The following is a 15,617-nucleotide window of genomic DNA, read 5'->3' as shown; positions in this document are numbered from 1 at the left end:
TAGAGAAGAGCTAACACCTATCCTTCTCAAACTCTTCCAAAATATAGCAGAGGGAGGAACACTCCCAAACTCATTCTACGAGGCCCTGATACCAAAACCAGACAAAGACGTTACAAAAAAAGATTACTACAGGCCAATATCACTGATGAACGTAGATACAAAAATCCTCAACAAAATACTAGCAAACAGAATCCAACAGCACATTAAAAGGATCGTATACCATGATCAAGTGGAGTTTATCCCAGGAATACAAGGATTCTTCAATATATGCAAATCAATCAATGTGATACACCATATTAACAAACTGAAGGAGAAAAGCCATATGATCATCTCAATAGATGCAGAAAAAGCTTTCGACAAAATTCAACACCCATTTATGATAAAAACCCTCCAGAAAGTAGGCATAGAGGGAACTTTCCTCAACATAATAAAGGCCATATATGACAAACCCACAGCCAACATTGTTCTCAATGGTGAAAAACTGAAATCATTTCCTCTGAGATCAGGAACAAGAGAAGGGTGTCCACTCTCACCACTATTCAACATAGTTTTGGAGGTTTTAGCCACAGCAATCAGAGAAGAAAAAGAAATAAAAGGAATCCAAATCAGAAAAGAAGTAAAGCTGTCACTGTTTGCAGATGTCATGATACTGTACATAGAGAATCCTAAAGATGGAACCAGAAAACTACTAGATCTAATCAATGAATCTGGTAAAGTTTCAGGATACAAAATTAATGCACAGAAATCTCTTGCATTGCTATACACTAATGATGAAAAATCTGAAAGAGAAATTAAGGAAACACTCCCATTTACCATTGCAACAAAAAGAATAAAGTACCTAGGAATAAACCTACCTAAGGAGGCAAAAGACCTGTATGCAGAAAACTATAATACACTGATGAAAGAAATTAAAGATGATACAAACAGATGGAGAGATATACCATGTTCTTGGATTGGAAGAATCAACATTATAAAAAGGATTATACTACCCAAAGCAATCTACAATGATTCAATGCAATCCATATCAAACTACCAATGGCATTTTTCACAGAACTAGAACAAAAAATTTCACAATTTGTATGGAAACACAACAGACCCCAAATAGCCAAAGCAATGTTGAGAAAGAAAAACGGAGCTGGAGGAATCAGTCTCCTGGACTTCACACTATACTACAAAGCTACAGTAATCAAGACAGTATGGTACTGGCACAAAAACAGAAATGTAGATCAATGGAACAGGAAAGCCTAGAGATAAACCCACGCACACATGGTCGCCTTATTTTTGATAAGGAGGCAAGAATATACAGTGGCGAAGAGACAACCTCTTCAATAAGTGGTGCTGGGAAAACTGGACAGCTACATGTAAAAGCATGAAATTAGAACACTCCTTAACACCACACACAAAAATAAACTCAAAATAGATTAAAGACCTAAATGTAATGCTGGACACTTTAAAACTCTTAGGGGAAAACATAGGCAGAACACTCCATGACATAAATCATAGCAAGATCCTTTTTGATCCACCTCCTAGAGAAATGGAAATAAAAACAAAAATAAACAAATGGGACCTAATGAAACTTAAAAGCTTTTGCACAGCAAAGGAAACCATAAACAAGACGAAAAGACAACCTTTAGAATGGGAGAAATTATTTGCAAATGAAGCAATTGACAAAGGATTAATCTCCAAATTATACAAGCAGCTCAATATCAAAAAAACAAACAACCCAATCTAAAAATGGGCAGAAGACCTAAATAGACATTTCTCCAAAGAAGGTATACAGATTGCCAACAAGCATATGAAAGGATGTTCGACATCACTAATCATTAGAGGAATGCAAATCAAAACTACAATAAGGTATCAACTCACACCAGTCAGAATGGCCATCATCAAAAAGTCTACAAACAAGAAATGCTGGAGAGGGTGTGGAGTAAAGGGAACCCTCTTGCACTGTTGGTGGGAATGTAAATTGATACAGCCACTGTGGAGAACAGTATGGAGGTTCATTAAAAAACTACCATATGACCCAGCAATCCCACTACTGGGCATATACCCTGAGAAAGCCGTAATTCAAAAAGAGTCATGTACCACAATGTTCATTGCAGCTCTATTTACAATAGCCAGGACATGGAAGCAACCTAACTGTCCATCAACAGATGAATGGATAAAGAAGATGTGACACATATATACAATGAAATATTACTTAGCCATAAAAAGAAACAAAATTGAGTTATTTTAGTGAAGTGGATGGACCTAGAGTATGTCATACAGAGTGAAGTAAGTCAGAAACAGAAAAACAAATACTGTATGCTAACACATATATATGGAATCTTAAAAAAAAAAAACGTTCTGAAGAACCTTGGGGCAGGACAGGAATAAAGACACAGATGTAGAGAATGGACTTGAGGACACGGGGAGGGGGTAGGGTAAGCCTGGATGAAGTGAGAGAGTGGCATGGACGTATATACACTACAATATGTAAAATAGATAGCTAGTGGGAAGCATGCACATAGCACAGGGAGATCAGCTCGGTGCTTTGTGTCCACCTAGAGGGGTGGGATAGGGAGAGTGGGAGGGAGACTCAAGAGGGATGGGATATGGGGATATATGTATACGGATAGCTGATTCACTTTGTTATACAGCAGAAACTAACACACCATTGTAAAGCAATTATATTCCAATAAAGATGTTAAAAAAAAAAAAAACACAACATTTTAAATCAACTATACTCCGGTAAAATTTTTTTTAATTAAAAAGTAAAAATAAAGCACCCATCTGTTTTTCAGATAGGTTGTCACTACTAGTAATTTCTCAAAAAGACACATTTTGGCAGCATGAACCAACTCAGAGTGATACTGTTAACTGAGTTATTTAATCCACTGTTAATAAGTACCTGGACAGCTTACTGACTTAAAAGAAGCAATAAAATTTGGAGTTCTGACTGAGAGCCAGATAAAACTTGGAATGGGCACAGATGGAATATACGTTATCTGCAGACACGGCCCAGTTTGTGAAGTGTCTCCTGCCCTGTGCTTTTGATGTCCTTCTTTGGTGGCACTATTGGTGACTCCTTAATTAGCCGACATTATATAACTAACTGTGGTGACCATTCTTGGAAAATCATCTTAAAATTCCTCAAAGTGACTCACAAATTATATCTTCAAATTTGGGAAAAGTGTCTCTGCACACTGTTTCATAGCTGTGCGCTCTCCTGTGTGTATTTTTTAAACTAAATTTCATCTACCTTGAAGTAATGTTGTAAGTACAAACCTATAATTTACTTTTAAGCCCTTCCTTCTAATAAACTTATCTATGTGTATTGCGTCTAATTATAGCTCCGGGCGTAACCATGTGTATTATTCATCTAAATGAGTGAGCTTGTCTGGCAACAAGGGCTGTTGTTGGCAAGGTTTTGCTGTCATCTGGCCTGAATATTCTGTCTGCCTCACTGTCTGCTTCGGGAGAGGGAGATCAGTGGTCAGATGGGGCAGGGAGGCTGCACCCCAGTCCCTTGCACCATGTTTCAGTACTTGGCCATAAACTTGGCTGTGATTTTCTTTTATTTTATTTTACTACATCTTATTTTAAATAAGAGAAATCAAACTGTAGAAATAAAATTGAACTCTCCTTCATTCTCTACGTTCAGATTTCCTCCCCTCACCCCCTCCAGTTCTCCCCTGTTCCTTGCACAGCTACCATCTTGAATTTGGGTGTATTTTTCCAGTTCATTTCCTGAAAGACATTGACATAGATTTGTATGCATAAATGATATAAAATGTTGTTTTATTAATATGTTTCTAGTTTCTATAGTAGGATCACACTGTACCTGTGCTACAACTTGCTTTTGGCATAGTTTATCTTAATATGAAAACGTGATACAAATCTAAGATATCTAACTCCTAAGTAAGTTATGAAACCTAGTAATAAAACAAATAACTCCTGAATCCACCACACATCCTGAGAAGTAGAACATCCCCAGAACCATTGAAGCTCCTGTGTGCTACTTCTCCACTCTACCCAGGAGACTCGTCTCTGGAACTTTTTGTATATGTCCCTCCATAATTTATTTTCCTGTTTGCTTTTAAACTTTGTAGAAATAGTGTCATACCGTATATATTCCTTTTAGACTTGCTTTTTTATCCAATATGCTATTTCTAAGATTTATCAATGTTAGTCTATATATTTTCACTGCTGTGTAGTATTCCTTTGGGTGAATGTATCCATTTTTCTGTCAGTGAACATCTGTGTTGTTTCTAATGTTGCTATTACAAATAGCGCATCCATGAACATTCTTGTACATGTCTTCTGGTGCATGGGTAAAAGTTTTTCTGGGGTGTGTACCTAGGAGTGAAATTCCTGTGTTGTAATATAGAACTGTCTATATCCAACTGAACTAGGGAAGTCCACGTCCTCATTCAGAGTGATTGGCACGCTTATCAACAATGGATAGTTCTTGTTTTTCCACATCTTCATCAACACTAGGTTTTGTCAGGCATTTATTTTTGCCTATATATTTTGTGAAATAATATTAAATTGTAATTTTGTTTCCTTTCTCTTATTTTAATGAGATTGAGCATTTTTCATATGATGATGGCCATTCGTGTTTCCTCTTTTTTCCCTTCTAATGGATCGTTAGTCTTTTCCTTATTGATTGATAGGAATTTGTATATTATGGACACTAGAATTTTGTCAGTTTTATATGATCCAAATATCTTTTCTCAGTTTATGGCTTGCCTTGTCACCCTCTTTAGTCACACTCCAAAACTTTTGATTTTTGCACTTAAGTGTTTAATCCATCTGCAACAGAGTCTTACATATTTATTGAGGTAGAAATCAAATTTCTTTTGCCCAAAGACAGAACTGTTTTCTTAGCCCCATCAGTTCTGACATATATCAGATTTTCATATGTGTGTAGAAAAGTTTCAGGAGCTTCTTGGAGCTCCCAAACGCCTTCTAGAATCAACGTGTCAAGTTTCGTTTTTTAAAAAACTGTTGGACTGTGGATTAGAATTGCATTGGATCAGGGAGAAATTGACATACCCAGGATCCTGGGTCTTCCTACCTATAAACTTGGTGTCTTCATCTATTGATATTTAATTTTCTTGAGTGTATTTCAATATGTTTTATAATTTTCTCCATAAAAATCTTACATATTTTTATGAAATTTATTCATAAGTTTCTCATATTTTTAATACTATTTATAAAAGTATCTTAAAATTTTTTTTTTTTTTTGCGGTACGTGGGCCTCTCACTGTTGTGGCCTCTCCCATTGCGGAGCACAGGCCCCGGACGCGCAGGCTCAGCAACCATGGCTCACGGGCCCAGCCGCTCCGCGGCCCGTGGGATCCTCCTGGACCGGGGCACGAACCCATGTCCCCTGCATCGGCAGGCAGACTCTCAGCCACTGCACCACCAGGGAAGCCCTAAAATACATTTTCTAATTTTGCTGTTGTGTTGAATGCAGTTGATTTTGCCTGTTGATCTTACATCCAGCTACTTTGCTAAACTTTTATTAAATTTAATTATGTATCGATTTGGGGAGGTTTTTTCTGTGTACATAAATACTGCAAATGCCAACAGCTTTATTTCTTCCATCCCAATCCATAAATCTTTTGGGTTTTTCCCTGTGCCCTTTCATACCTTGATGAACATGAGCTCTAATACAGTAATGATTAGAAATGGATATAGTGGGCATCCTTGTCATGTTCCTCAGTTTTTAAAGGGTGTGCTTTAATATTTTACCATTGAATATATAGTTGCTATGAGGTTTTTGGTATATGCTTTTTATCAGGTTAAAGATGTTTCTTACTATTCTAATTTTGCTAGGAGTTTTTATCTTAAATAGCTATCATTTTTAATAAAAAAGCACCTATGGAGTGCTTTTTTCTGCACCTCTTAGAGATTATCATTTTCTTCTACTTTAATGTGCTATAAGGTAAATTACAATAATAATTTTCTATTGTTAAACTATCCTTGCATTCCCAGAATAATCCGAACTTGGTTAAGATGAATGCTTTTTTGGATTTTGGGTTTTTGTGGGGGGTTTTTTGGTGTCACCATACAAAAATGTTCCATAATTATTGACTGTATACTTCATACCTGTGACTCATTTATTTTGTAACTGCAAGTTTGTACCTCTTAATCTCCGTCACCTGTTTCTCTCATCCGCCAACCTCTCCTCCCCTCTGGCAGCCACCTGTTTGTTCTCTGTATCTGAGTCTGTTCTGTTTTCTTACATGTATTCTTTTGTTTTTTAGATTCCACATGTAAGTGAAATGATGTGGTATTTGTCTTTCTCTGTCTGACTTATTTCACTTAGCATAATACCCTCAGGGTCCATCCATGTTGTCCCAAATGGCAAGATGTCATACTTTTTATGGCTCAGTAATATTCCATTGTGTGTATACGTATGTACCACATCTTCTCCATCCATTCATCTATCGATGGTACTTAGGTTGCATTTTTGTATTTTGGCTAGTGTAACTAATGCTGCAGTGAACACTGGGATGCATATATCTTTTCAGTTACTTTTCAAATTACTGTTTTAATTTCTTCAGATAAATACCCAGAAGCAGAATTACTGGATTGTATGGTAGTTCTATTTTTACTTTTTTGAGTAATCTCCATACTGTTTTCCATAGTGGCTATACCAATTTACATTCTCACCAACAGTACACAAGGCTTCCCCTTTTGTTCACATCCTCGTCAACACTTGTTAATTGTTGTCTTTTCGATGATAGCCATTCTGACAGGTGTGAGGTGATATCTCATTGTGGTTTTGATTTGCATTTCATGATTAGTGATGTTGAGCGTCTTTTCATGTGCTTGTTGGCCATCTGTATGTCTTCTTTGGAGAAATATCTATTCAGGTCCTCTGCCCATTTTTTAACAGGTTGTATGTTTTTTGATGTTGAGTTGTGTGGGTTCTTTGTATACCTTGGGTATTAACCCCTTATTGAACGTATCATTTACAAATATCTTCTCCCATTCAGTAGGCTGCCTTTTCATTTTGATAATAGTTTCCTTCACTGTGCAAAGGCTTTTTAGTTTGATGTAGTCCCGTTTGTTCATTTTTGCTTTTGTTTCCCTAGCCTGGGGAGACATATACAAAAAAATATTGCTAAGATGTCAATCTTAGATGTCAAAGAGCGTACTGCCTTTGTTTTCTTCTAGGATTTTTATGGTTTTAGATCTTACATTTAAGTTTTTAATCCATTGTGAGTTTAATCATGTATATGGTGTGAGAAAGTAGTCCAGTTTGATTCTTTTACATGTAGCTGTCCAGTTTCCCCAGCACCATTTATTGAAGAGGCTGTCTTTTCCCTATTGTATATTTTTCCTCCTTTGTCACAGATAAGATGCATGCTTTTCTGATATACGGCTCAACAATGAATTTTTTTGTAGATATGAACTAATTTCAAAATAAGAAAGAAGAGAAATCTTTGTTGGCAATAAAATCTTCTCAAGCACTTTAACAGGGTTTCCCACTTTGCTACAGGGTGTGAGGGGAATTTCTGGCTGTTAGATGTACATATTAGCTTGATGGGGCAAGAGGAACACTGGAGCTAAACTATAATCTCACTTTGCCTTCTGTTACCCTGGGAGAATTAACACAGTTAAGTTGACTTGTGTGCGCCTTATTTTCCTCAGTGAGTTTCTCTGCAACTGGGGGGACGTATGTTTGCTGCTAGTAGCCATGTGGCTTCCCCTTGCTTCACTGTTAACCCAGCATCATCATCCAATAAACATTTACTTACTAGGCACTGAGGACAAGGCAAAATCTGTTCCTCAAAGAACTTCCAGGGAGGGATGGAAAAAGCAAACAGTTACACAACACAGGTATAAAACAAAAGGATGCATCTTATCTTCTATAGACCACACTAGTTGGAGGGTGTGGGCGTTGGCCAGGAATCTTTGGATAGAGAGAGAAAAGAAGATTCAGATGGGAATGATACTTGAGCTGAGTCTTATCAATGATGAACATTTACTGATCTCCATGAACCTCTTTTGTGTTCTTCGTTAACAAAGGCTTAGGGTATTTTCTTTCTCTAGTGTCCCTTGTAGCTTTGAAAATTTATCTTTTTGACACTGTATCACCCTTTTCAGGATCCCAGAAATAGTTTTATGCTTTATCAAACATTTGTGCTCCTACCTCTGGTCTACGGTCCTTGGAATCTTTAGTTTCATAAGTTTAGGGTTATGAATGGCAAAACAGAATCTTCTTGGTTCTGTTTTATTTAGTAATACCAACATATTCCATTTATAGAATACTGATGACGTTGACAAGTGACTCCTTATGTAGAATTAATCTATTAACTTCGGTGTGTTTTTATGGAATGGCTCAATTTATTGTTACCGTAAATAGATATTTTTTAAATTCCAAGCTTTATATGATCTCTAAGCACATTTTATTTGTATGTCTTATTTCAGTGCTGGACCCAAAGGAGACAACATTTATGAATGGAGGTCAACTATATTGGGACCCCCAGGATCTGTCTATGAAGGAGGGGTGTTCTTTCTTGACATTACCTTTTCACCAGACTATCCGTTTAAACCCCCCAAGGTCAGTATGAAATATTCATCCATTTTTAGCAATGTGTTCTGTTGCCTATATATATATATATATATATACGTGTGTGTGTATATATATATATACATATTCTTCAGTGTACATACCTAGGAATTCATGTCTGTTCTCTTAGCATAGGCAACGTCCCAGGGCTGATTGTATGTAAACGGAAGCAGAATGTGAACAATGGTTTATTCCCTCACCCCAGCCCTTTACGCATACTTCGTTGCTTTTTTTCATCCTTCCTCATGTCGCCTTTCTGTGGTACATGTTTGAGTGTAACATAAGACAGCATGTTATGGGTGGAAGTAGGGGCAGAGGGTGGGCTGGTGCCAGCCCTAGAGCCAGGGGAACCAGACCTGACCTGGGGGCGAGGGAGCCCACCACGGCCAGGCTTCCGGCTCCAGCTGCCCATGTGAATTCCACATGCACTAGAGCGGAGAGTGTGACCCACAGAGACTGAGAAATCATGTCAGGAAAACGCAATAAAGAAGAATTTATAATAGTCCATTAATTAAAATGATGGATTAATGGAAAGCCACACATAAATGACTGAAGAAAGTGTAAGAGCAGTGTCATCAGAACATGGGCGAATTTTCACTTACTTAAGACAAGATTATATCCTTTAAGAATTCTTCACATAACTATCTACTGCCTGTAAGTCGGTCATTTGATGACTTTAAATTCATTCTCTTTTTTAATTTTCAATTTATATTGGAGCATTTTTGATTAACAATGTTGCGTTAGTTTCAGGTGTACAGCAAAGTGATTCAGTTATACAGATGCATGTACCTATTCTTCAAATTCTTTTCCCATTTCGGTTATTAGAGAATATTGAGCAGAGTTCCCTGTGCTCTACAGTAGGTCCTTGTTGGTTATCTGTTCTGAATATAGCAGTCATTCTCCACTTTGGAAAGGAAAAGACCCAGAGGGCGTTGACTCTGTCTGTTGGCCACCAAGCAGAATTCTTATTTCATCTGGCTTGACTTCTCAACGTAGAGGGAAGTAAAACCTATTTGAGTTGTCGGTTGGAGTGCACAATTTAAAAAGCAAGACTCAGACTAGACCTTCACCTTCCTGTGATCCCCCTCCCTGGCTCCTACCTCCCCTCTTTTATTTTCCTCTCTCTTCCTTTCTTCCTTCCTTTCCATTGAGGTTTGGATCTTGTTTTGGTATCAAAGCAAAAAGTAATAACCACTGGGCTTCCCTGGTGGCGCAGTGGTTGAGAGTCCGCCTGCCGATGCAGGGGACACGGGTTCGTGCTCCGGTCCGGGAAGATCCCACATGCCGTGGAGCGGCTGGGCCCGTGAGCCGTGGCCACTGAGCCTGCACGTCCGGAGCCTGCGCTCCGCAACGGGAGAGGCCACAACGGTGAGAGGCCCGCGTACCGCAAAAAAAAAAAAAAAGTAATAACTATCATTTTACCAAATAGGAAACCCATGCACAGAGAAACTAAGTAACTACCCAGCATAATCCGAATGATATCAGGATTGAACCCAGGAAGTCTGGCTCCAAAACCTGTGTTCCTTACTACATTGCACAGTACATTTTATCCAAGATGACAGAGCTGGTGGCACTGGGACCCCCCAGGGCTGTATTTGGTCGGTTTTTAGTGATGAAGCCCCCGTATAACTAATCTTTATTTTCTCCTTTTACTGGGTGGGAACCTTACATCTTCCCTTCTACTTTGGACCAGCCCATAAGTCATCTGGTTTTACCTGTTGCACTGCCGGTGACGTGAGGACCTTTCTCTGCAGCCCCATCAGTTACGGAAGCACAGGTGGTGAGAAGGAGGGAAAACTCAGGGCAGGCAGTTGTGCTGCTTATAAGCCTGGTATGGTCTGTTCTATGGAACATACATCTCACAAAATGCGTGGGCTTCTCCAGCCTCTGCATGACAGAAATGTGTAGATTAAACAAACCAGGAGGGAAAACGGATTCATAGGTTAGATAAAAGGCCTCCTTGGTGGGCTCGGAGCATCGGCCAAAACTGACAAGGTGGAATGTAAACGGCTCAAGGTATACTGTTTCATTGAAAATTCGGAAAGAAATCACGATACAAGATGGGAGAGACTTGCTTTATTTTCATATAAATAAAGTGTGTGGCCTTCTGACTGAGTACAATTCTGTGGGAACTTGAAGTTCTTGAAGCCTTAAGGAGATATTTTTAGGAGCACAATCTCTGGAACTCTGAGCCCATCGGATGGTATCAGGAGTGCCTCATTGCCTTCTGAGCTCTTCATTTTCAGAAGGACAAACAGGAATAAGCTGGGGAGGGAAAGAACTATTAGCATTCTTGAGTTTCTTCACTGGATTGGGCGTCCGCTGTGTGAACCCGTCTCTCCTCCAAAACACCCTAGTAAGGCTGGGATGTTCCCGTTCACAGAGAAGGGGACTTAGATGAGGTTTGGAGAGGTTTTCTAATAATATACAGCCAGGGATCTACTGAACTTGGCCTCCAGGGACCATGTACTTCCCACTGAATTATACATAGTTAGCCTGGAGATGTTTACTAGGAAAAATAGGACCTAGGAGGAACGTGATAGCTGTTTTCTGATGTTTCAGAAACTGTGTGGGGTTAGACTTGCTCCTGGATGGCTGAATGGGACAAAAATAGAAGCAGAAGGGTGTCAGTTACAGGGAAGCAGATTTCGATTCCACGTGAGGAAAATCTGACCCATCTCCGGACAGTCTGTGTTTGAATAGCTTTGCCTCTGAGACCAGGCTTCCCTTTCCTGGGAGTGTTCAAAGAAAAAAGCTGAATTAGAACCTCTCAAGAGTACTGCCAGAAAAAAAACTAAATCCCTCCAGTGGATAAATTTGATTAGACAATCTATTAGGACAAAGAAAAATCAAACTTTGGTACTCAAATCATCGTTTAAATGCACATTTATTAGAAACCCATGGGAAGTTTTCAAAGCAGATTATCACCACCTACTTTATCAGTTTTGGAAATTGGATTTGGTAAACAGAGGTGTTACTCTAAAGGGGAAAGTTTGCGAGTGTCTTGAAAGCTGTTCACTAAAACAAAGACTTACTAATAATTTGGAAGTACCACGCCCATCCTTTCTAGTCTCCTGTTACTCTAAATAGGCCATATTTGTGATTAAGTTTTGTTTATTTCTCTGTTTCCTTCGTCCTTTGCTCTTCTTCCAGTAACCTTAGGCGCACACTTTGATTCATGCAGCATTTTCCGGTGCTCTGAAGAATGAACCAGGGTAGCTGTAGGTGTCAGAGAGAATCGTTGATGAGAGCAGAGGTTCACAAATCAACCTGATTGGCCACTAATCGTTATCAAATGTCTACCATAAAATGAGTCTGTTGTGCCATTGAATCCACAAGATCCCTTTTCCCAAACTCTCAGACTGGGAATCCTTACTGAGAACTTTTAACTACTGTCGTGCTCAAATCTGTCACGTAAAGGGCAGTGGAGTGGCTTGGATGCCTCTCCTTGCCACAGGGACTTTTTGAATATCCCACACTCCAGCACCTAATTTTTCACACTTTCAGAGGAACCATTCCAATAATTCCTTCCAGAACCCACCTAACTTCTAACAAGGCAAGCAAAACACATTTTTCACGCAGTATGTAATGTTCATTACACTTAGTATGCGAGTTTTAAATCAGTCAAGTACTAGTTGTACTTTCAAATGCTGTATCTCAGTATGATTTTTAGTCCGCTGATTTTTTTATCTAATCAGTATGTTCATTGCCTCTTCTACTAAGTGCACGGCATGTCTGTTGGTATGATACTGGTAGTTGTCTCTGATGCCAAGTCTTTAGTTGAATACTTAACCACCAGTGATGTCATTTCTCTGAGAAAATATCCGTTTAGTGAAACTTTATCCAGGAATAATATATATATGGCCAGAAAGAAAAGCATAATACTCTCATGACATTGTCTGTGGAGCCTTTAACCATACTCAAATATTTAAAATATTTTTGATCAAAAAAAAAGAAAGAAAAGCATAATAAATCACTGGTATGTCCCAAAGTCCTTTAATACTGTATTTCTTTTTCAGTGTAGACATACATTTTAATGTTATAATTCAGATGTCTATTTATTTGTAAAGTAGGAGTTGTTTTATATCTTATTGGGTATTACATTTGCACACTCATATCATAGATAATTACTCCTGTGCTCAAAACCAGCACTTTTTAAATAGTCTAATGTGTAAATATTTTCATGTGTACTTGAAAAATTCAGAAGCAAAATAATGGAATATGTTTTATTCCTATAGTATTTTTTTTCCTGCTAAAAACGCTTTGAAAAGATTGTGACACACTGTGTCTGGTACTTCGTATCTTAGAGATTCTGATGACATACATCCTAAGGATAAGGGGTCTTGTTAGGTAACAGGTCAGAGCTGTGTTTTTGTGGTAGAAATACATAGACATAGCCTATTCATAATTGGCTTTTTCTGTCTCCCTGTGGATCTGGGTATTTCATAAAATAAATAAATAAGTGGGCCTTCTACGTAGATCTAAGAGTGGGTCGGTAGAAGGATCAAACGTGCTTGTTGTTTATTTTTAGTATCTCGGGCCACTTACACCCCAGTGAGATGCACTATATTGCTGCTCATACCTGTTACTGGAAAGCATTGTTTTCGTGGTAATGGCAGGACAGTATCTGCCAGTAGGTATTTTCCAAAAAGGAATGATAAAATTTGTGCCTAGGATGTTTAAAAAAATAAACAGAAAAACCACAGGCATACATATTTGTTTGAGAAAAAAAGCACGTTAGTATTAGCAGTCTCTAAAAGCTTTTTAATAGAGCGTGTTCCTCCGTTACAAATTGCATCAAATACATTTTAAAATAAATCTTAACTTAGAGATCATTTCAGAGTGTATTGTATGCTTTATGGTTTGGTTTTGTTTTTTTATGAAATTAACTGTGGTTTGCTTACTAATGAAAAGTCAGTTAATAGGAGAGGTATTAATTGCTTTCACAGAACGAAATAGATAATTTAGGTCCGTTAGATTTTCAAAATTTTCGTTTTCTTAAATTGGTAAGTCAAGGCTAATTGTGAATAAAGTAGCTAACTAGTTATACAAGAAGCAACGATACCCAGCATTTGAAAGCCAGAGAGAGATCTGAAATTAAAGTTCATCAGGGATTTCCATAATTTTATTCTAACTAGGTTATTATTATTCACTTGCTTCTGTTGTTGTTGCTGCTTCTGCCGCCGCTCAAAGAAGAAAGCTGACAGTGTCCCCCAGCATTTTCAGAGAGAGCAGTGGTTTACATGTGTAACCACATGTGCTCATTCACTCTGGTCTTGGAGAGAGAGCACACAGTTGTCATGGAGCGACATGAATCCACTTGTTTCTAACCTGCGTTCGTACATTCATATAAAGCCTGGCCATGGATCAGGTGCTTTCACACGGATTGGCTCGCCTATTTGACATGTCCAGTTGAACACCCAGCAATCAGGTCCCAAACCAGACTGTTGATGACACAACCCACCCGCCTCCTGCCAATCCAGGTCCTCCAGTGCCCCCACCTCAATGTATGGGAACTCCATTTCTCTAGTTGCTAAAGCTTAAGACCTTGAGTCTTCTCACACAGCCTAGCCAGATCCCGTCTCACCAGCTCAAAATAAATATTCAGCATAAACCCAGATCTAACCATTTAGTACTACTCTTTCTAGTAGTAACACTCTGGCCCCGGCCTCCATCAGCTGCTTCCCTCCCCTGGATTACCGTGGAGTCTCCTATGTGATCTCGCTGCTTCTGCCTTATCCCTCCTGCAGCGTATACCCCTGCATCAGAGGATCCATTTAGGGTGTGAATCAGAGTACATCCATTCTTGGCCTAAAAACTCTCCATGATTCTCACCTCGCTAAGTAAAAACACGCAAGACCTTACAGAATCATGCTGAAATCGCCAACTGTCACTCTTGGTTCCAATACTCTAAAGCAGGCTCCTTCCATGGAGCCTTGACATTTGCTCTTCCTTCTGCCTGCATTGTCTTCCCCCAGAAACTCACGTGGCACACTCCCTGCCTCCCTGCAGGTATCTGCTCAGTGTCACCTTCCAGGGAAGGTCTCATGTGACAACCCCCAACTTGCCCTACCCCACCTGCAAACGTGGCTTTTCTCCATAGCACTTCTCCCTCCTGGCATCCTGTGTTTCTCTGTTTATGAGTTGGTGATGCTACCCTTTCTCTAGTTAGCATGTAAGCTCCACGAGCACAGGCACTTGTCTATGTTTACGTCACTTCTGGATTCCCAGCACCTAGAACAATGCCTGGCGATCCTGCAGGCCTACAATAAAAAATGTGTTGAATTAATTTAATCCATACAACTTTGCCGTGGAGATAGCATTTACCCTCCCACACACACTTCATAGATCAGAAAACTGAGGCCCGTGGAGGTCACGTGGCACACAGGTCACATAAGAGGTAGGTAGCAGAACTGGAGTTCAAACCCAGTTCTCAACTGAACCTTCCGTTCCGCAGGTATAGAGAAAATTTAAATGACTTAAATCCTGGAAGAAGGCACACCTGTTCTTGGATTTTACACTCTGGTATAAATTCACTATATTAGGTCATTCTCTAAAATAGGTTTTTGGGAGGGAGATGAAAGAGGTGATCCAGGGAGGGAAGAACGCTACGAAGAGACTCTGAGTCCTTGCAGTTTTGCCAAAGACACCTGGGGCTCTTCACCAGTGAGTTCCTAATTAGCAGACTCTGCATTATTAAATCTGTGTGGAACAGTAAATACTGATTTCTGGATTTTGCTAGCCCTAAGCTAAAGGAGAAGTCATTTCCTAGGTATAAAAGGAACATACCTCAACATACTAAAGGCTGTATACAACAGACCCACAGCTAACATTATACTCATTGGAGAGAAGAAATTGAAAGTGTTTCCTCTAAAATCATGAACAAGGCAAGGATGCCCACTCTCACCGCTCCTATTCAATATAGTCCAAGAAGTTCTAGCCAGAGCAGTTAGGCAACACAAAGGAATAAAAGGCATCCAGATAAGAATGGAAGAAGTAAAATTGTTATCATTTGCTGATGATGTGATCCTGTATAGAGAAAATCCCA

General features: G+C 39.1%; 1 protein-coding gene across 6 annotated transcripts in view; it reads left to right on the top strand.

Moving 5' to 3' along the window:
- UBE2E2 (ubiquitin conjugating enzyme E2 E2) overlaps nt 1-15,617 on the top strand; it is a 353,955-nt gene that overhangs the window by 265,049 nt on the left and 73,289 nt on the right. For all 6 annotated transcript variants that reach the window (XR_010943414.1, XR_010943415.1, XM_067737365.1 and 3 more), the window contains one exon: nt 8,428-8,560. Coding sequence is in view for 4 of the 6 variants with exons in the window: in XM_067737365.1 (XP_067593466.1) it covers nt 8,428-8,560 (133 nt within the window). In the remaining 2 variants the exon portion in view is untranslated. The remainder of the gene's footprint in view (nt 1-8,427; nt 8,561-15,617) is intronic.

Source organism: Pseudorca crassidens, chromosome 5 (assembly GCF_039906515.1).
Source record: "Pseudorca crassidens isolate mPseCra1 chromosome 5, mPseCra1.hap1, whole genome shotgun sequence".
Taxonomy (NCBI): domain Eukaryota; kingdom Metazoa; phylum Chordata; class Mammalia; order Artiodactyla; family Delphinidae; genus Pseudorca; species Pseudorca crassidens.
The sequence above is the reverse complement of the archived record's forward strand: the minus strand, read 5'-3'. Positions and strand labels throughout refer to the sequence as shown.